Source organism: Solanum pennellii, chromosome 11, assembly GCF_001406875.1.
Source record: "Solanum pennellii chromosome 11, SPENNV200".
NCBI lineage: Eukaryota > Viridiplantae > Streptophyta > Magnoliopsida > Solanales > Solanaceae > Solanum > Solanum pennellii.
Genome location: NC_028647.1, coordinates 7,635,268 through 7,657,254, shown reverse-complemented (window position 1 = coordinate 7,657,254; position 21,987 = coordinate 7,635,268). Strand labels below are relative to the sequence as shown.

The following is a 21,987-nucleotide window of genomic DNA, read 5'->3' as shown; positions in this document are numbered from 1 at the left end:
AAAGAACTTTAATATTTATTACGTATTTACCATACATAATTACAGTTTAAAAGAATTATAGTTCGTAGCTATCGTTAGAATCTTATAATAAATTTCTCGTTTTTCTCCTTCTCTATCTCGCTCGCCTCTTGCCTTTCTCTCTACTATACAAATCGTAATAATTAATGACACAAATACTAACCGTCAATATTGTAAATGATACTATAAATACACACGATAACACATAACTATAATACACAAGGCAATAGATGAATACAAATGTACATGAATAATAAAACAGTTTGTTACAAATTACAACAACGTTATCATTATTTTTGTTGATATAATTGTATTTATTGGTACAAATTGTGTTCATTAATATAGTTGATACAATTAATTTGCATCAAAGAATTGCATATAATAGTCCTTGATACAGTTGTATTCATTGATGCAAATCAATTGTATTCGTGATACACTTATCAGTTAGATTTATTTACAATGATTGATTTGATACAATTATATTTCTCTGGTCTCTCTACTAAATCTCACTCGTTTCTCTTTTTACTATCCTAATCTCGTAAGCCTCTCTTCTCTTTCTAATATCTAGTTTTTTCTTAAACAAATAAATTATATTTATGATTTTATCAACTAGATATATAAATCGTGGTTATCTTCCTCTCTTCTACTTCCTTCTCCCGATCTTGCTCACTTATTTACTCCTAGCTACACATCATAATCAGACAAAACATAATTAAGGAGCTTGATTATATTTTCTTGTCATAGATTTTTTGTAATTTCCTCTCTTACTTATATATACTTACTTTTTACTTATATTTTACTTATCACTTTTCATTTTTTTACATGTCTGCTTTTATGTCAATTAATTTTAAAATAAGGGTGTTATAATCATTTAAACAATAAGGGTGTTGTAGTCATTTAAACTCATCTGATAAGAATGCTGCCTATTCTCCTATACGTGTCTTCAATGTGAAGATGAACACGTGGCACTTTAAAGCTTTTTTCCTGTTTTTTGTTTTTTCTTCTTCCTTCTCCAAAATGCTTTTTACATTTATAGAAAAATAAGTGAGTGGCTATTTTATGATATTTTTTTTAAAAAAAAAATTATCTTCTCCTTTTTAAATTAAACCTTAGATAATTTTCAATGGAAGAACTCAATTTAATTTTGTTATCTCACTATGCTAGATTGAATTGCAAGATCTATAAGATTCTGTTTTGCGTTAGGAGAAATTTTGATTCTGAATTTTTTTGGGCTGAAACTGCTACTAAAATTTAAAATTCACAAACTAAGAACAACACTAATTTCGATTAATCTTTTATTATTGGGCGAAAAAAATACTAATTTCGATTAATCTTTTAATATTATTGAAATCCGAGGACAACAAGAAATTTTCTTTTGATTTTGATGGAAATTTGGGTTATTTGTATAGAATTTTTTTCTTATATACTATTTTTTTCCCCGTTCATCATTCCCTTTGTTTGATTATGCCTCTTCTTTCAAGGCCTTATTATTTCCTGTTGTTCTCACATATCTTTTTATGTGTGTTTATTATTTAGATGTAATCGTGCTTGGACAGTAGAAGTAAGCAAACATAGTGTTATTTGTCGAAAATCACTGTTGCAGACGAAATAGAAATACGTTTCTACACTGTCTGCAGACGAAATACGAAAACAGTTCTTCGATCGACATCATCACAAGCTATTTATGCTTGAGTAAGTATAATTTTCTGATGATCAAGTTATTTTGATTTTTTTTCATATGATATCTCCGATTTTATTTATATTTTTAATGACCTGTAAGATATTCATTAGAAAATATACACTTTCTAGAATTATGGACATTTTCTAGAATTTTAAATATTTAAATTAAATTATATATCGGGTAAAGTCTTGAATCAAAAATAAATTTATAATGTTATTCATGTCTTTAAATAGGAGGATATTAAGAATGAATATGACAATGTAAAATGACTGAAAAAGTCATAAAGAGGGATAAATTAACTTCATTTAGTTGTTATGTTCTCATCGCCAATGATCAATAATTTCTGAAATGAGACGAAATAGAAATACGGTTCTTTAACAACATATTTAGATACCATTTCAACTACTGTGATTTAATTCTTTTTGCAATCTTATATTTTTATAAATATTATTTACCTTTTCTACTTATGTAACAGGCCTAAAATCTTATTTGTTAAAATCGGAAGTATTGTGCCTCAGCTAACCTTCAATACAATGCATTGCTATCCATAAAACTTACATCCTTAGCAAATACCTTCAAAATATAAAAATGTAATAAGATTGTCTTCTTAATCTTAGTATTGTGCTTGTAACTCATGTTACATACCTGCAAATCATCTTCTAATTACTAGTGTTATTTGTGAAATTTGACATTTACTCAATTAGTACGCAAATACATTTTTCACGTTGGGCCCTTGTGAGCACGGGCTATGTTTTCTAGTCTTTTTATAAAACATTCTTGGGCACCTTATTGGGATGCCTACTTTTTTTTTCGAGAAAATCCCAAAAATAACAACATTTACATCTATTCATCACACGTAGCAATAATTTTTTAAAATGTGTTGTGTCATCGATATAAGTTTTTAAATTTTGTGATGTATCAATAATTACAATCATTTAATATGTTTTAAAATTCTCTTGAATCATCTACCCCGTCTAACCAAAAAAACTAAAAAACTTTACTTTAATGCAATAGCTGGAGAAAATATGATTTTTTTTTCAAAATGAGCAAAAGCTTTAGACTCTTAGCTAAGACTAGTTACTGGAAAAAAAAATCATCAAAATAATTTTCAAATTGATTAATTAGCCAAAAATAAATTATTATTCTTCAAAATACTTTTTCAAAAATTATTTTTCAAAAAGCATGAGTTAAATATATGTAATAATGAAAAGTTGATATTGATTGAAAAAACTCAAACATCATTAAAAATAAGCATGAGTGAAAAATGAGTACATGTGTTTAAAAATAAATACAGATCAACAATAAATATAGAACAACAGTTGTTGAAAGTTTTTCTTCAATGAACTCGCGAACCCATTGACGGCACAACACACACCTGTCCTAGTCCATCAACAAATTAGTTTCAACCTTTTTGTAATCCAAAAAATCCATAGAAGTAGAGAAACAGGTACTATTCCATATTTTCTTTGACAAACAGAAGTAACTGTGATCTCCAGATCACTGCAAAAATCCGAACATAATCTAAAACACCGGATTTTGGTTATACTTTTAGTAGGAACTAGTTTCATTTCATCGTTCTAAAACTTAAAACAGTTTCTCATTTAAACTGCTGATATCCATTTCAACAGACACTGTCTGCATCACCGAGGAAGCCTCTCTTCTCTAGCCTCGAGGGCATCCACCTCTTCCTTTGACAGCTGACTGACTACTGGTCCATATGCATCGCGTTCACTCATTTTCCTGAGAAGAGTCACATTTGAAATGAAATGAATTCCAAAACTGGATGTGTTGATGAGACAAAATTGAATTGAAATATATATGGAAAAAAACCCCGTTTCGATTTGAAATTCATTTTTTATTGAGTGAGAATATTAAGAAAAAGCAAGAGTGGTACCGTTGGATACTTCCTTCAGGGTCGAATAGCTTCCCCAGGTCCAGTGCAGGCGAACCTACTTTACTGTCAAAAAGATAACTATGAGGAAAGAGATGTACTGAAGATAATGTATATGTGATTTGATTAACCAAAGATCAACATAAACAACATAGCTCAATGACACTAACCTGGCTGAGAGGTGTTCCATTCCTTTGCGTCCTTTCTTATTTGTCCTGCTTTCTCTCATGGATGCAACACCTTGCTTCGCAATCTGAAAAGTTAAATGCCAAAAATAGTCAAAAACCTTGAAGTGACTGGCTTTAGCTATGAACTCATAGTTGAAATCAAGGTAGAAACAAAATGAATGATATGTTCTCACCTCATAAAGTTGTTCTCTAATTGCTATGGCAATTGCAGGCTACAAAAAAAAAGGAGTCAACTATCAAGAAGAAAGCATACCCAATTTTTTAAAATTAAAAGGATACTGAAAAATGAAAGTCTCACATAGTTGAACAGATTTTTTAGGATGGAACTAGAACACTGGGTATTAAAGAAAGTAATTACCATGATTGTTTTCTAGGAGTAAAAAGTGAGAAAGTAACACTACAATTTAGTGCATTCCAAGAAGCTACACTACAGAAAAAAGTGTCTCTTGATGGGATAATGTTGGGACAAAATCTCATTTGAGCTAGGTAAGAATCAGGCACTCACTATCTATTTTTATTGTCAAATCTTTGACAACATTAGAAACCAGTTGTTCAACTGTTTGACAACATGATATAATCAAAAGCTCTGCCCTCCCTCTCTATGGTTAACCCAATAATGAAAGTTTCTTAAGGGTACTGAAGCAGGCTACCACGAGACAAAAGATCCTTTATCTAATGAGATTCAATATGGAACTCTTATATGTCCAGAGTTTACTCATACGTGAACATATATAGAGATATTCTAACACTTAAATACAAAGGCCTACAATATCGAGTGGTTTTAATATCCCTAATGCATGATTACCTTTTAAAACTATATTGCTCGGACTCTTCAACAATGTCGACGGGTGCATGTCGGATCCTCAAAAAATAGTGTATTTTTGAAGGATCCGACAAGGATGCGGCAACATTTTTTTGGAGTTCCAAAGCAACTTATCTATAAGATTTTGTTATTTCAATTTACAGTCTAATATCTTTCTGTTGTGATTGTAATAAAAGCTCTTAATTGTATTTGTTTGTTCATCCAATTCCAATCACGGGGCTATTAAACTTTGACAATATAAAAAGTAAGTAAGTTCAAGGCAAATCTCTCAACATTGGCTTCTCACAGTTGTGTCAAGATAATCGATCTTTTCCTAAGACCAGTATAACAAAAAAGAGACTGGGGGAAGAAAGGATGAAATATAGCAACTATAAGACAAAAACATTGTAAAAACATAACAATAGTAATTGTTTCCTATGTGGAACACGATCTCTAGAGTACTCTTAGCCCAATATGTTGTCTGTATTTTTAGGTTAAAGACCTATTATCCTACATTATTCATTTCCTTCCCAATGTCTTTTTGATAAGGTAAGATTTGATTGAGAAAGGAACCACGATGGTACACATTACAAAAAAAAAAACATCTATCACCAACATTCAGCCACATATCTGATATCTCCCATCTCCTTCTAAGAATTCCATGTATTGCTCCATATTTTACTTAATACTCCTTGTACACCAGAAATACATATTTACAAGACATCTCTTCTTAGTCCTGGATTGTGAAATTAGGTCTTAGGCCTAACTCACACCCCAAAAGCTAGCTCAAACAGAGGAGGATTGTCCAAGCCTTATAAGGAGTCCACCCATCTCATTAACCACCGTTGTGGGACTTTTATCATTCTTTAACACCCCACCTCACGCCCAATCACCGATGTGGGACTTCTATCATTCTTTAACACCCCACCTCACGCCCAGTGCTTAGCATCTGGTGCGTGGGCAATTTTGATTTTTTGGGGTCCCCAACATCGGGTGAGGCTGGGCCTGCTCTAATACCATGTGAAATTAGGTCTTAGGCCTAACTCACACCCCAAAAGCTAGCTCAAAGGGAGGAGGATTGTTCAGGCCTTATAAGGAGTTCACCCATCTCATTAACCACCGATATGGGGCGTTTGTCATTCTTTAACATGGATATATGTTGTCTTTCCCCTTCAAACCAGACCCTATTTCTTTCCAGTCATATTGTCCCTAAACTAAACAAAGAGGGATTGTTCTCCAAACAGATTGTATACTCTTTATCATTTTTTTGCGTCGCCATGTCATCAATATGCTCTCATTACTGGGAGGCATTAGCCACTTGACACCAAACATAACTATATTCTTCTATAAAACCAAGTAACTAAATTCCTCATATTCTCATACTCTATTAATGGTTTAAGAAAGTTGAAATTATTTGACAACATGTTTTGTCAAATGAATCCAACATTGAAGAAAATTAGGTTACTTTCTTGATTAAGGAACTGTGAATTTTGCTAGAATATCCCTCATGAGTCTATCAAGAAATGAGACCTAATGGCATTATAATTCTGTGATTCCGCCTCACCAATCCTCCCCCATTTACAAATTACAGAAAGATCTTCCTAATTGTAGCAAAATAGGAGGGAGGTTAATTTTATCTGCACAAGTTGCAAATATTAAACCCAAAATATTCAATTTCGCATCAGAGATGTGGAAGTATCATGGAATTTGAATGTTGAATCTTGAGAGCACAGGGCTAAATTTTTGGTACCACAATTGTCTCTGGCTGGCTAATACACACTCTAGTTAACCCCAAAAGCCAATCAAACAGAAATGGGAAGAAAAAGAAGTATAGAAAGGCACCCCCTTTAACTTCATCACCCCATGACTTAGAAGTATATCAGTATGATAAACATCAAACTTACAACGAATATGCTAGAACAAATGATAATTTTATGGGATGGAAACACAATCACTATTTTTATTCTCAACCAACAGAATAGAAATAAATAGAGCTTACTCCAACTTCTGGGTCTTCAATTTTCATATCTTCACAAAATGTCCGTGCAAATTCTTCAGGATCACCCTCAAAATTGTTCATGTCCTGAAATTATTTTATTTCTCTTTGTATTAGCAACAAATGAGGCAAAGTAGTTGCTAATTTGGTCACAGTTCTTACCAAAGCAAGATAGATGAAGACTGAAGAATGAGACATCCAACAACTTACCCATAAAAACTGGTCCTTTATAACTGTCTGATTTACTCGGAGATCAAGCTGGATGAGCCCGGAAAAGAAAAAGAAATAGATAAATACAAGTACCTAATTCAAATGTTGAACCCTAGGCAGTTGAGACCACCAAAGTCAGTAAGATAGGTCTCTTTCACAGGAAATTTTTTTGGGATAGATAATCTTTGAACGTAATGTCATCAATATCAACAAAAACAAATGTGACAAACCTTGATAGGAACAACTTTCTCGCCAGTGTGCATATCTTGTCCTTCGTATGACCGAAATTCTATCAATTGTGACTACAAAATTGGAAAAGGATAAATTAATAAGACTTAAGTTATAGGAAACAACAGAAAAAGAAGCATGGACCCTAATCAGTCCTTTTGCAACAGATGTCGGCAGACATTAGAGTAATACAAAGTTTTTATCCAGAAAAAGAAATAACATACATAAGGAGTATCCTAGTAATACTTACATCCAAAAGTTGCAAAAGGAAAAGAACTCCTATGGAGGTCATAAGAACTCTAAAATGCTAAGAATATCCTCTGCATCTTGAGGATATTCATATTTACACCAAAAAAAAAGAAAAGAACCAGACAATTCAGCTTCAAATTCTGCATAGAGCAGCTCTTGTTTTTAAAACATCTCTGGTTCCTCTCCATCCATATAGACCACCAAATGCAGACATAAAGGATCTTTTTAAAGATCAGTAAACATAAAACAACCAGAATACTTGTTGAGGTTTCTCCAAATTATACTATTCAGTAATAGTCAAAGACTTACATTAACATTTTATGAACAACCTTTTGGTCTTTTATCCAGATCTGCCTAGGGAGTTACGTCACTCAACATGCACTCCAAGTACTCTATCTTATTCATGTTCAACCTGAACTCTTTAGACTGCCGAGTCTATCTCCAAACATCCATCCTTTCATTAACTTAGTCGTGTGTCTCATCAATCATTACTATATCATCTATAAATAAGATACACCTTGACAATTAACCCTGAATAAGCCGATTAGTTTATCTATCACCAAGGCAGATAATAACGGGCTAAGAGTTGATCCCTATGCAAACCATCTCGGCTCAAAAGTGTTCCGAGTCTCCTGCCATTGTCCTCACTCTAGTCTTGGCTCTATTGTACATGTTCTTAATCATCCAAACCGATTCAATATACCGATTTTATTTGGGTTTGGTTGGTTTTACATTTTCAAAAATTAATAATATTTGTATTTATCAAAAAAAAAAATTGATAATATTTGTTTTGGTTGTGTACAAAAAAAACCAAAGAAATAATCGAACCGACATTTTCTCTCTCTCTCTCTATATATATATATATAATATAATATTTTTTTATGAACAATTGTAAATATCTTGAATATATATTAATCAATATGGCAAAGATAATTTATTTATGAAAGCAATATGGCAAAGATAGCTTATCCCTACGGGGGAGGACCTCAACTCATTACGCATATGTAAAACCTCGCAAATTCTATGTTAAGGAAACCATTCGTTGAGAGCGTATCTAATTGAACTGGGATATCCTACTTGTACATGTGTGTTAAGGTTCATTCCTATTTTCATGAAGTGTATCAGATGTGGTTTAGGGTCATAAGGGACCTCTAACACCAAATCAAGTTCAAAGCATTTTATCAGCTAAGTTAATTTTGCATGACTTAATATAAGGGTTAATTTCAAACAACCATATCTTTTGGATTATAATGAGTTAGATGACCCATGACCTATCAAATTAAAAGTGTATCAGTCTTTTTTCCAACGTCACCGATCGTTTGTCAATCAGAGTTCAGAGTAAAAAGTTATGACCAATTTAGTATAGATGCTCTAACCTGGTTAACAAGTCCACTATCAACTCCGCATCACAGAGAGGACGCGGACCTCATTGTCCACTTGAGTAAAACTTTGTATTCCAACACCGTGACACAGAGCCAACAAAGACCTAGTCCAAGATTCGTCATTTTTTTAATTTTTAGGGGGTATTTTTTTCCTAAAAACCTTTGGGGAGTTATCCAAATGTCTCTAAGCGTGTAGGAGATCAGTTTTCATAATTGAACCCTCTCATTCACTCCTAAATTCCTATGCTCAAGAACTTCAAGAGAAACACTAAGTCCAGGGTTCAACTTCCAAGAATCTTCATCAAATTACATCGCTAAGATATGTAAAGTTATCTCCACGTGTGGGAACACCTTGTTCTTCCCCATGAACTACATTTATGTGGTTTCAAACCCCACTTTCTTGAATTGTTCTTGAGTCTTCATGAAAGCTTAAGAACTCTGCGTGAAAGCTTTTTTATTTCATGATAACTTTTAATCCATGAGTTTTCAAGATTTGCTCCATGAAACTATGAATAATTATGAAAGTAACGGTTTCTATCTTGACAACTAAGTTTAATGATTTCTTAATGACTTTTTAATATTTTCTTAGTGGTTTCTTGATGTTTTCTCGATGAATTCTTGAAAATTACTATTTTATGAACCCTAAGCCACATTTCGTAGGTATCAAATTAAACCACAGGATATGCTACTTGTACATGTGTGTTAAGGTTCATTCCTTTGTACGGGAAGCATATCAAATGTGGTTTAGGTTCATAAGGGACCTCTTACACCAAGTCAAGTTTAAAGCATTTCTATTGGCTAAGTTTTCATATGAGTTAGTATAAGGGTCAACTTGAAATGACAATATCTCTTAGATTATAAAGAGTTAGGTGACCTATGAGTCCATGACCGATCATATTAGAATTTTACGAGTCTTCTTTTCAATGCCACCAACCGTTCATCAATCGAAATAAAAAGTTATGGCTGGTTTACTAGAGACTCTCCAACCTGACTGACAAGTCTGTTATCAGATCCGCATCACGGAGAGGAAGCGGACTTGTCCTAGTAAACTAGAATTTGGACTTATATCACCCTCCTAAAGTCTCCTCTTTGTTGCGACAACTTAGGTACAACTATGTCTTTCTTTGGATTTGGCTTTGCAATTAAAATGAGAGATTACAAGGTTGTGAGGAATAAGGATGACCTATGCTCGTGGTGAAGGTGGGTACTTTGTTCCACTTAAGGTTGAGATATATGCACTTAGTTTAAGAATTTGGAAGGAATTTAGTGGTTTTATTCCATACATTGGTGTTGTAGAGTACTTCTGGCCACAAGTTGTGGTTTGTAGGTAACTCCACTAGAATGCATACAAAAGAACTAGGGAGAGAAGGGTGATCAACTAAATAATGGTGTTTGGCCTGAATGAGGAAGTCAGCCACCAGTTAGTTACTCACCAATTAGCTACACATTTTTCATACGAATTAGCTCAAACGCGTTGATAAAGTCAAGCATTACATGAGCACTCAAGTAATGATGTGATAGTAAAGAATAGATTGCATCAAAATGCTACAAGAATTGAGCTTGTAAACCTTCATTCAAGAAACACTAATAGATCAAAGTGAAACGGATAAAAGCCCATATTCCCTCGCACCGTGTTGTGATAGAGTTTGTCCAATCTTAGAACAAACAAAACAATCCCTTTCCCAAAACCAAATATTTATAATTAAAAAAAAGCCAATATGACATTAGTTCCAGTAGCAGCCATTACTTCCAGCATTGGTGAGCCCCAGTTCTCCTTCGATGGATTAAAAGTAATTAGCAATGTAATTTAGGAGACAGAACTGATCATATAGGTTATTTTTGAGTGTCTATCAAATACTTAATAGTACTATTAGAGTAAGAAGGAGATCAATTCTAATGCCTTTTCCAAAGAAGGAGAATGAGCATATAATCAAAGTTCCAGAGTCTTAAAAAAGAATAGGTACAGTAACATAGATACGTTGAGATTGACTAGCAATGTAATTAAAGGAGAGAAGTGATCACATGGGAAATTTTGAGTGTCCATCAAGTATTTCATAGCACTACTAGAGTAAGAAGGAGATCAATTTGAATGTCTTTTCCAAAGAAGGAGAATGAGCATATAATCAAAGTTCCAGACTCTAAAAAAAGAATAGGTACAGTCACATAGATACGTTGAGAGTGATAAGCAACGTAATTAAAGGAGAGAAGTAATCACATAGGAAATTTTGAGTGTCTATCAAGTATTTCATATCATTACCAGAGGAAGCAAGGAGATCACTTCAATGCCCTCCTGGTCTTCCCAACGAATGAGGCTACATATATAAATAAGGCTCCAGGGCTCTGACAACTTCAAAAATCTGGCTTTTTATACAAAAATATTTGGCCTATTGTGAAGCAGGCTTGCTAGGCTCTCATCACTTTCATCAATTTTTGTTTAGGACTAATCCAACAACATTGATGCATCTGAAATTATAAGCCCTTTGCAAAAAAAATGCATGCATCATGATCTCAATATCGAAGATTTCCCTTATTCTTTCTAAATTGGATCAAGATTAGATTCTTCTACAACAACCTATAAACATCTCAAAGGGAGGAATAAGATTTCCTGCCTCTAAAAGGAAATCCAAAGAATTGAAAAAAAATTAAAAAAATCCTCCATATGACTTTGAAGTTACAGAAATGAGCAGTTTGAGTTTTTATCCATACTTATATGCTCTCTGCCCTTGCGCACATTTGGTGAATTATCAAATGGCACCAGTTTGACAACAATGATAGATCTCTATATGTTGGTTCCCATCAAAATGACACTGCTTTCCCTAGCAACGCAACATGTTTCTCTTCATGGACGTCATCATGATAAGTCAGATTCCTTCATGTCTAGCAATAGAGGCTCTAGGACTTTTCACAACTTTCAAGGTTCACGATATTATGTATACAATGTGATGGATTTAGATTTCGGATAAAAATATCAACTACAAAATATGATCTTTTTTTATGACAATGTTGTCCAGGCAAGCTCGAGCACACCTTACTATTCTACCGGTACCTATTACCTCACACCAACACAGCTGTCGGTATCTCTGTCAGCAAAAGCTTAGGCAAATAGAAAGAATCACCTAGGGTTCTTACAAGAAATTGCTCGTTGATACAGAAGAATGAAGAATTGAAGATTGTCAAAATTTGTGCACGTAGGGAGAGGAAGGAGAACGAAGAGCATTCCAGACAGACACTATTAATGATCTCAAAAAAGAAGAAGACAAAAGCTCCGGCCAGAGGCCACAAGACTTTTATGAAGGCTGGTTGATTTGAACCAGCAAGGACAAGAGTAGAAATCAAGTAACCTTCAAAAGAAAATTAACAACTCACATTATAGATCTAACCACCACCACCACCACCATGTTCCAAAAACTTCTTATAAATTACCTGGATGGATTGAGCAATCTGAGTGGCAAAAGCAGTAGGAAGTTTCAAATCCTTCACAGTTCTCCTCGCAAACGCAAACACCTCTGAGTCAGGATCTATAATTAAGAAGTTCAAAGAGGCGCAACTGCTTGGTCAGTTCAAGGTGATATCAAGTAAAGTACTAAAACTGATCAACAGAACCATTCAATATATCTATGGCTTTGTATGCCAAGCATCACAACAGAAAAAGCACTTTAGTAAAAAAGTTATCAAATATCAGAGTTTGCAGAGGTTTCAAGCTATCTTTTGACAAAATATAAGCCCTATAATATTAATCTTTGTTTTTCAAGATAACACTCAGCAAAGGTCATCACATATAAAGCCATTTTCAAGGATCAAGCACCCTAAATCCAAGTTTTAACACACCAGAGCATCCCTTAGGTTGCTAACTTTTCCTGTGAAGGCTTCAGAGCGCTGTAAAGTCACCTAGAAATAGTTACTAGTGTCTAAAAATAAACAAAAAAGCCATGGACTCGAATTCAATTGTTCTCCAACTATTTCCAGATATTGCCTTCGATATCATAGCACCTCCCAAATGAAAAATTCACTAGTTTTGTATCCCTTACCTGGAACTAGCAATGTTTACCCAACTTGTTCACAAAATTTGCTCATTGATTATTTCTTATCATTATTATCAGAAACCAAAATTTTCATTTGGACAGTACAAATGAGCTGTAGTAGCATTCAACATTTAGAATAAAATATTTGAACGTTGATTGAGAACTAACTAAAAGCATCAACTGCTTAGTAGGATATAATGCAGGAGCATAAAATCATTTGATGTATTACATAAATGTAAAAAACTAAATAGATAAAAGCTTACCACTTGCGTTCCAAGTAAAAGCATCTTTAAATCTTTTACCATCAATTTCGATGTCAAGACGGATAGGTACAAGATTCTCGGCTGTTGGACTGTAATATAGATATAAATTTTGTTAAACATTACGAACAAATCATCTCTTACCATCATATATATGTATGCATATTAAAATTGAAAGGAAGAGAAAGATGAACAAGATGGTTACAGTCTGAACTTCACTGGGTTCTTCGGTGAACCCGATGCCGAAGGGGGTTTCATCATTGCTTCTTTCAATCTAGAAACAAAAACATAATCTGCAATAAAGGAATCTGGCTAAGCTTTTCTTCTACACAACAATTGCAACTTATAAACTTAGATAATGTAATTACAACATTGAGATTCAGAATTAATATAGCAAATAGTAATGAATATTAACTTGTTGTGAGCAAATTCACAGTTATTATTTTGACACTTCACATTGCGAAAAGGATCTAGGGATTTCTGTCAACTGAATACAAGCATCAGATATAAAATACGATGTCGGAGGGAGAAAATCGCCGAGGAAGTTGCCAGTAAAAAACATAACGAAACTACCATTTGAAATTGGTTTTCCCGCTCAGAAATTTGGATGTATTATTAAAATCAAATATATAGCTAGCATTTGGCCACAAATTTTTAAATATTCTTGGCAAATATTACTTAAGTGAAAATAGAATTTGGGAAATATATTTCACCTTTTTAGAAAAATATGATTTATACCCTTAAGTTTTAAAATCTATTAAAACTAACTATAAGTTTGTATTACAAGTCAACTGGATTTCGTTACAACAATAACAAATAGTGTCCATGACACTAGAGCAATGTGGTAATTTGGAGTGAGTGCGAAAAGCATCATTCTATACATCGTGAAGTAGACGAAGCACATGTCTTTGTTACCTTGAGCTAATTTTTCATCATTTTCATCAACAATCATATTATTATTTAATATTCACTAAATATTTCATCACTATTTTGGTGTTCACGTAAAAAATTATGTAATACAACGCAAACAACTACTATACAGGGTGTTTTTGTAAAAGATAAAAAATTAGGGTAAAATTTTAATTTTCAAAAGATCCCAAATAATGAGATTTGGCCTAAATAGTAGAAAAAACTAGTATTTGGGAATTTGGGATATTTGCCAAAAATATTTGCCAAATAATGACAAATTGTATGGATAAACATTATTTGCCAAATTTTTTCCCAAATATTATTTGGGAAATTTATGGCCAAACAGGCCCTTATAAATGGCTATTATTTATATTTCGTAGTATAAAATTATAATTAAAATTAAAAATAATAATATATTTAATGTATCAAAATATACTTTTATTTTATATGCTTAAACATGCCGTCCAAAAAGTCAAAATTAAGAAGTTAGTAAAAAAAGATTGGTGCATGTTTTTTTAAACGGATAATCAAAAGAAAATGGATAAATAAATTGAAATGAAAAAGACATAATTTAAGTGATTCAGTTATCTACATAATAAATAAGTTTCTTACAAATTCAATTAGTTTGTTTATAAAGAAAAACTAAAAAAAATAAGAAGAACAAAACAGACAAAGAATTTGAAGTCTTTAAAATAGTGGGTTGAAGAAAAAGAAGAGGGACGTGTACATGGGTGTGGGGTTATTTTCTTTTATAAAATAAATAAAGAAATAGATGTTTAATCAAATAAGTTTTTAGTTATTTAATTAACACATACCAAGTGTCAAGAAAATAAACACTAATTTATTTTTAACAATTTTTTTTAAAAAAGTTCATTCACGTGCTCAATAGCAGTTACACTTATTTCGTCACATCGGTGTTTTGTGTTTAATAGATATATGTTTTGAACAATTGAGGTGTTCAATAGGTACGATTCCTAGTTGAGGTGTCCAAGTGAATTATGTAAACAACTTTAAGGGGTAGTAGATGATTTAAGCCAATTCATTTTATAGAAAGAGAATATGAAATAACTAATACATAATAATTCTATACATCATTAATATCTATATAAAATAATACATAAATTTACTCTTAATTTTTATGTAATGACCCAAAAGGTCATTTTTGGATTTTTCATAAAATTATCATTATACCACCCCTGATATTGATCCCGAGTCATTTCTGAATGAATTTTGAAAAAGGTTTTGAGTTTTGAGCAAAAAGTTGTGAATTACGAAAATTTTAGAGTTTTGAAAGGCTAAGTTGTTAAAAGGTGATTTTTGGTGTCTTTTGGAGTTCTGAGTCTTGAAATGGTTTTTTGTCGATTCTATTAATTCTAAAATGTGTAAATTGGTTTCAAGAGAGTTATCGATTTCAAATTCAAAGTCTTTTCGTTGATCTGAGGTTCTAAGTTAGAAATTTGTGAAATTTTATCCTTTGATTTGACTTTTATCAATATTCGGGGTTTGGATGTTCAGATCCGATTTTCAATAGTTTTGTTGAATTCAGGGGATGATTTTTTAGGTGTAGGAGACGTCTTAATTGAATTTTAGAGGTCCTGAGCTTGATTTGGCTTTGAGTGTTACTAATGAAGGGTGTGATGAGGTTCCGAAAGAAGGGCATGCTTAACCTAGATTCAATGACCCTTTTGAGATTTTGAGTGAGTAGGAAAGGTGGCTTATAAGTTTTTCTTGCCACCTAGCTTGTCATTTGTGCATCATATATTTCATATTTCCATGCTTTGAAGTATGTGCCAGATAATTCTCATGTGCTTTCGCTTGATTCGATTGTGTTGGATCCAAACTTGTCATTTGAGGAGAAGTCTATAACCATCTTGGATAGGCAAGTTCGAAAGCTTAGGAAGAAGGAGATCGCTTTAGTGAAGTTGCAATGGAAGCACCATTCAATTGGTGAGGCAACTTGGGAGAAAATTCCGACATTCATGGCAAATATCCTCATCTTTTTTAGTCTTTAGGTACTTTCTTTTAATTTATGCTCGAGGACCAACATGATTCTTAGAGATGGATAATGCAATGACCATTTCAAGGTTATTTTTGAAATTTGTCATAAAATTATTATTTTATCTCTCTCGATATTGACCTCGATTCATTTTTGAACGGATTGTGAAATTGATTTTAAGTGAAAAATTGTGAATTATGGAAATTTTAGATTTTTGAAAAGCTAAGTTGTTAAGAAATGATTTTGGTGTCTTTTTTATTTTCGAGTCTGTGAATGAAATTCCTTCGATTCCATCAGTTTCGGAATGTGAAAGTTGATTTATGAGTATTGAAGGTTTCATATTTGGAATCGATTTATGAGTATTGAAGGTTTCATATCTGGGGTTCGAATGCTCAAATCGAATTACCACTAGTTTCGGTAGATTTAGGTGTGATTTAAGGCATATGAGAGGTTTTGGTTGAATTTTCAAAGGTCCCAAGCTTGGCTTGACCTTTTTAGATGTTATGTTGTTCAATGTGACTTTCACAAGGTTCTTACCAAGGAGACCTCAGATTCGTGTTTGGATAGTTCCATTAAGTTTGGAACATCAAGTTAATCAGGCAATGTAATTGGTTTGTATGATGGGATTCTGAATGAATTCCGAGGACCCTTTCAAAGATTGGAAAATATTTATGTCGGCTAATGATTTCTGATGCCCCCAAACCTTGCAGTCGCGAATGGTCTTCACTTTCGCGAGTGTTGCGTTAGCGAAGATTGAATCGCGTTCACAAAGCATCACTTCCGCGAAGGACTTCTCGCTTTCGCGATCTTCACGTAAGCAAAAGCCCGCGAAAGCGAGACGAGATATTTTTCAGGGTTCTCTTGCGAACCAAAGGTCACGAACGCAATGTTCTGGAAAGTGAACCAGAGTTCACTTTTGCAACACCTCAGAGCATTCTTGGTCTGAAATTTTGGGGCTTTTATCTATTTCTCATGTTTGAGCTTTGAGGACTCAATTGAGGTGATTTCCAATGGGTTTTCAAGATAAATCATTTTGGTAATGAATTTTAACTCCCTTTTACTGTTATTCCTTAATTATGGCAAAATTTAATCACTTATATCACTATTATCACTATTTTGAAGTGAAAACCTTTGAGGTTTTTAAGGAATCACTTATATTTCTTTGATTATGTGTAATAAATATTCCAAAAATCCGAAGCAAACTTAATTGAGTGGAAAGCAAGGAAGAATTACTTTAAGCTAGGAATTTAGTAAAACTCCAAGTGTGGTGGCAACCACTAAATGTATGGGTGTTTTATATGATATCACACTAGAAGAAATTCTATGTGATGTATCAATATCGAATGTCAGAGATTTGATAAAGGCTAGTAGATTAAATGTACATAGTCTAAACCTGATATTGCCTCAAAAGGTAGCAAACGAAATAGTTAACAAAATACAACCACCCATTGACTCAAAAGATATGGACAATCCTTGGTGGATGCTAGAATCAAATAGTACTTTTTTGTTAGTCTTTATGAGAGTATGTAAGGCATAAGGAGGAGCCTAATCCAATTTTAGAGAAGTTAGCCTTGGCGGATGCTTGAATCAAATAGGTACTTTTTGTTAATTCTGCATGGTAGTATGTAAGACATAAGGATGAGCCTAATCCAATTTTGGAGAAGTTAGGGGGTAAAAACATTACCTTTTAAAATTGTTCTCTTCATGTGGAGAGTGTGGAGATCTAAGGTACTAGTGAATGATAAAATTTGAAGATAGGGATATAACTTGTCTTCTAAATGTTGGTGTTGTGGCAAGCATGATCAAGAGACAACGTCTCACCTTTTCAGGAACTAATCTACAGCTAACAGGTTTTGCTCCTACGGTTTTCTTTTGAAAGTATAAATGTATATGGAAGACACCTAAGAGAAATAATCTTAAGTTGGTGAAATTTTATTTTTTGAAAAAATGAAATCTTACTTCAGAGCAATTCTTAATATGCTATTATGAGAAATGTAGAAAAGAAGAAATTATAGCCAACATAAAGGAAAATTGAACTCTACTCATACAACAATATTTTAGATTACTCAAAACTTGCTTAGATTACTAAAGGTTAAAAGACCAAACATGGAGTATCTAACAAAATGGACAAACATATTGAAAGCACTAAAAGAAGACATTCCGCATATGAAAGAAACAAAAGTACTAGGAGAACTACCACCTGGGAAATTCCTTAAGTGCAATACTAATGGCATATCCAAGGGCAATCCAAGGAGAAAATCATATGTCTTTTGTGTAAGGGGTGATGATGGAGATGTGATATGTGTGGAAGTTAAAGAGATGAAGTAGATAAAAACACAGAATCAGAAGTTAAGGCCATACTTGAAGCATGTAAATATATACAAGCACAACAAATTAAATAGGTTATCTACAATCAGATTCATTGTTTCTTGTGAATATTATGACTAGTAATTGGAAGACTCCTTGGAATATTATGATTTGAGTGTAGGCGATACAACATATCAAACAGGGAGAGAAATTAAGATTACTCACATTCTAAGGGAAGCTAATAAAGTTACGGATTATTTGACTCATAAAGCTTTATATGATGGAGCAATACAAATTAATAATTTCCAAGAATTGACATTAGAAGGGAAAGGTTGATAAATGGTGACAAGTTACTATGTCTATATAGCAGAACAACAATAAAGTGGTAGATACAAATTTAGTTTTAGGATTCAACAACAAGGAAATACAGAAGAAAAAAACATTAATGGCAGCACGAGAAGAAGATCTAGCAAAATCAAGCTCAAAAGGACAAGAATAGAAGCAAATGAGGAGTACCTGATAATAAAAAACTCGTGGAGATCAACAATCACAGTAGATGATAACGAAGGAGAAATATATCTCAGCAATAAAGGGCAAATGAAATAATGAGACACAATATACAAGCAAGAAGAAGAAGAACGAGCAAAATCTAGAGTGTCTTTACCTTAATCGGCTGAAGAACAAGCAACAATGGTAGAGATTGAGAGAAAGCGACAACAAAATTCTAGTGTTAGAACTAGGGTTTCCAGTTCTGATTAGTATTTATAATGTTGTCTTGCGGTTTCCAGTTCTGATTAGTATTTATAATGCTGTCTTTTGGGTTGGACCTGATTGGATCTATTTTGGGCCTAGTCCAATTGGAACATGTGTATAGGGGATTATTTTTTTCATTCAAATAAAAATTCCTATAGGCAATACAATTTATTTAAAAAAATGTTTTGATATTGGGATTATGTCCATGTCTTGAGTTTCAAAATATGTTCATATTGAAGTATTTGGAAATACAAAATTGCAGTTACCAAAAATAAAATTGTGATAAATATATGTGTTTACTTTCTCAAGGAAATAAGTTTGTTTGCTAGCTTAAGTGAACTAATCTTGTCATTTTAATTATTTAAATAAGATACAAATAATATTTAATTAATTATTTATATGCTATCGTGCGTAAAATAATAATATAATCCCGCTTAACTTGTGCTAAGTATTATTTTATGGAAAAAGATTTACATATTGTTTCATAATGTAGTGTATTCTATTGAATCGTATTGTGTTGTTCAAATGAATACAATGTTTGAATATATTGTATTGTTCTCTATCTTTACATAATTTCACACATTCATAATTTGAAGGATAAATCTACAAGAAAAGTAAGGTACCGAGTAGAGCTATTATGAAAAGATAAGATAAAGTACAAAATAGAACTGTTAAATAATTAATAAAGACAAAAATGAGCCGAAAATATTAAGGTGATGATGAGATCACACCAAACTGGTTGTTACATTATGAGTTTGAGATTTCGGCCCATTTAGGACTTATTATTTGAAGATTTGGCGTCCTGAATGCCTATTTTATGCTCATAACTGATGTTAATATGTTGATATGCATCAATGAAGTCTTAAGAGTGAGGCATGAACATTATGATGCAAAAAGGAGCGAAAAGTTGAAGAAAAGAAAAGTGGAGCTCATTAAAGCCACTCAGCAACTCACCGAGTAGGCTTCCAAACTTGCCTAAGGTTCCAGCAAAATAGTCCATGGACAAAATCAACTTGACGAGCAAAAAAACAATTCGATGACACGCCAAACGGATCGACGATAGTAATCAAGCTCGCCAAAAGTTTTAGAATAATTTGATGGAGGAGTCAAGCCAAGAGATTAGAAGAAGAGAACCTCGGTGGATCGCTGAGTTGACTCTGTGCTGAAATTTTAAGAAAAAGATTTCCCACACTTTTACTTTGGATTTTTGGGAGTTTTAAAATTATAGAACATTGTCTTTACATTTTTATTAGAGTTTGGATTTTAGATTCAGAGATTGTAATATTTTAGCTTCGATTTCAACATTTAGGGATTGAGGATCATTAGCAAATCCAATGGGAAAGTTTGTTGGTAATGATTTCTTCCTTGTCATTATGCATAGCTAAAACTCCTTACCTTATGGGTGTGATTATATAGTTGAATGTGTTAATTAACTAACGGGTGTTGTTAGTTTTTTATTTTAATGTTGTTTTGAAGTGGGTTCAATTAATTGTTCATGTTTTAATGGAGGAGTTGTAGTTGCAAATGCAATTCTAGCTTAGTTCTTTATGCTTGCTTGAGAAATAGGTTATAGAGTCGAATGATTGATTAATTGTTGTTTTGATTGCGTCTTTAAAATCTATCTTGAGAAAGTTGGTTTAATTGTGTCTTTACAAACCTAGCTTGAAAGAGTTTGTTAATTAAGGAGTTGGGTTGTTTGGATATGCTATGCTTGTTAAGGTTCGAGAGAACTCACTTGAAACACAATAGTTGATTGAGAAATGACTAGTGTGTTCAAAACATAGCCTACCCATTGATATTCAATAACTTCAAGCAACTAGTAATCACCCATTACACGAAATTAGCATTCAACCGATCACACTCCTAAGGTTCAATCTATATTTATTTAATTCTCATGCTTAGCAATCTTTGCCTTATTGGTTACCAAATTCTCCCATTTGATATTAATCATTGAAACATTGAGATTTGTTTTCATGTTGCAAATTTTTTACTTCTACAAACGATTTCACTCCTTGTGGGATCGACCCCAACTATTAGTTGGATTTATACTTGTTAGTGACCGCATACACTTGTAGTTGAGTGTTATCAAAAATGTCGCTGCTGCCGAGGAGTGATGTTCAGAATTCTTTTATTAAAGTGTATTCATGAACTAATTTTTATGTAGTTGAATTATCTTATTAGTGTTCTTGTTGGCTGCTCAAAAATTGAGTGTAATGGGAGTAACACCAGTCAACTTGGGAACAATAATGACATCATGAATTTGCATGATGTCAATAAGGATCAGTTAGGAAGTACGGGTGCTGTTCGATTGCCTCCAACTATGGGCAATGCTGTGTTTGATGTGACCAACACAATGTTGTAGTTGTTGCAAATGAAAGGTGTCTTTGGAGAACTTGATCACTGGACCCTCATGGACACATCTAAAACTTTATGGATGTGTGTGAACTATTTTGCTTCGATAATATCACTCGAGAGTCAATCAGACTCCATTGGTTTCCCTTTTCTCCAATAAGGGAAATAACAAAGTGGTTGGCCGAACTACCAAGGGGTTCGATCACTTCAGAAGTGATTTATGGAAGGTTTTTTCCTCCTTTGAAGATGGTTAAGTTGATGAATAGTATTTAGAACTTGAAATGGATTGATGGTGACCCCATCCATGAAACATGGTTAAGGTTCCAAAAGTTGTTGCTTTAATGTTCAACTCATGGGTTGCCAAAAAATACGTTATTGCAATATTGTTATCAGAGTCTGGACACGGTCAATAAATGTGTTGCAGACCAACTCATTCGGGGTGGAATCATGAGATAATCGTTTGACCTAGCATCGGCCCTCCTTGATGAGATAATGAAAATCAATCGTGCATGGTATACAAGAGAAAATGTCTGATATAAATCTTAGGCTGACGAAGAAACAAATCAAAATGAACCAAGAGCGAGATGAAAGCATGGCTAGAATGATGACAGAGCATGTCATGGGAGGTGGTCTCAAGATTGTAAATACAGTCAGTATTAATAGTAGTGTAAACCTTGATGACGCAAACTTTAAGGCAATGTACAATGAAGAGATGTAGATCTTGGCGAACCAAGCGGGGGGGG

The 21,987-nt window shown here is 33.2% G+C and overlaps 1 protein-coding gene across 2 annotated transcripts; it reads right to left on the bottom strand.

The window, feature by feature from the left end:
* Window positions 1-3,007: 3,007 nt before the first annotated feature.
* LOC107004126 (chromatin structure-remodeling complex protein BSH-like) lies at window positions 3,008-18,885 on the bottom strand. 2 transcript variants are annotated; one of them, XM_015202361.2, is made up of 11 exons: window positions 18,804-18,885; window positions 13,133-13,201; window positions 12,931-13,019; window positions 12,069-12,163; window positions 7,017-7,088; window positions 6,787-6,834; window positions 6,580-6,663; window positions 3,952-3,990; window positions 3,761-3,843; window positions 3,594-3,656; window positions 3,008-3,439 (listed from the first exon to the last, which is right to left on the bottom strand). In XM_015202361.2, exons 2-11 carry the CDS (start codon window positions 13,186-13,188, stop codon window positions 3,340-3,342), a joined length of 729 nt encoding a protein of 242 aa, XP_015057847.1. In that variant the 5' UTR covers window positions 13,189-13,201; window positions 18,804-18,885; the 3' UTR covers window positions 3,008-3,339. The 2 variants fall into 2 exon arrangements, with proteins under 2 accessions (XP_015057847.1, XP_015057845.1); XM_015202359.2 differs by lacking the exon at window positions 18,804-18,885 and adding an exon at window positions 13,343-13,482 and having other exon boundaries at window positions 13,133-13,220.
* Window positions 18,886-21,987: the final 3,102 nt, after the last annotated feature.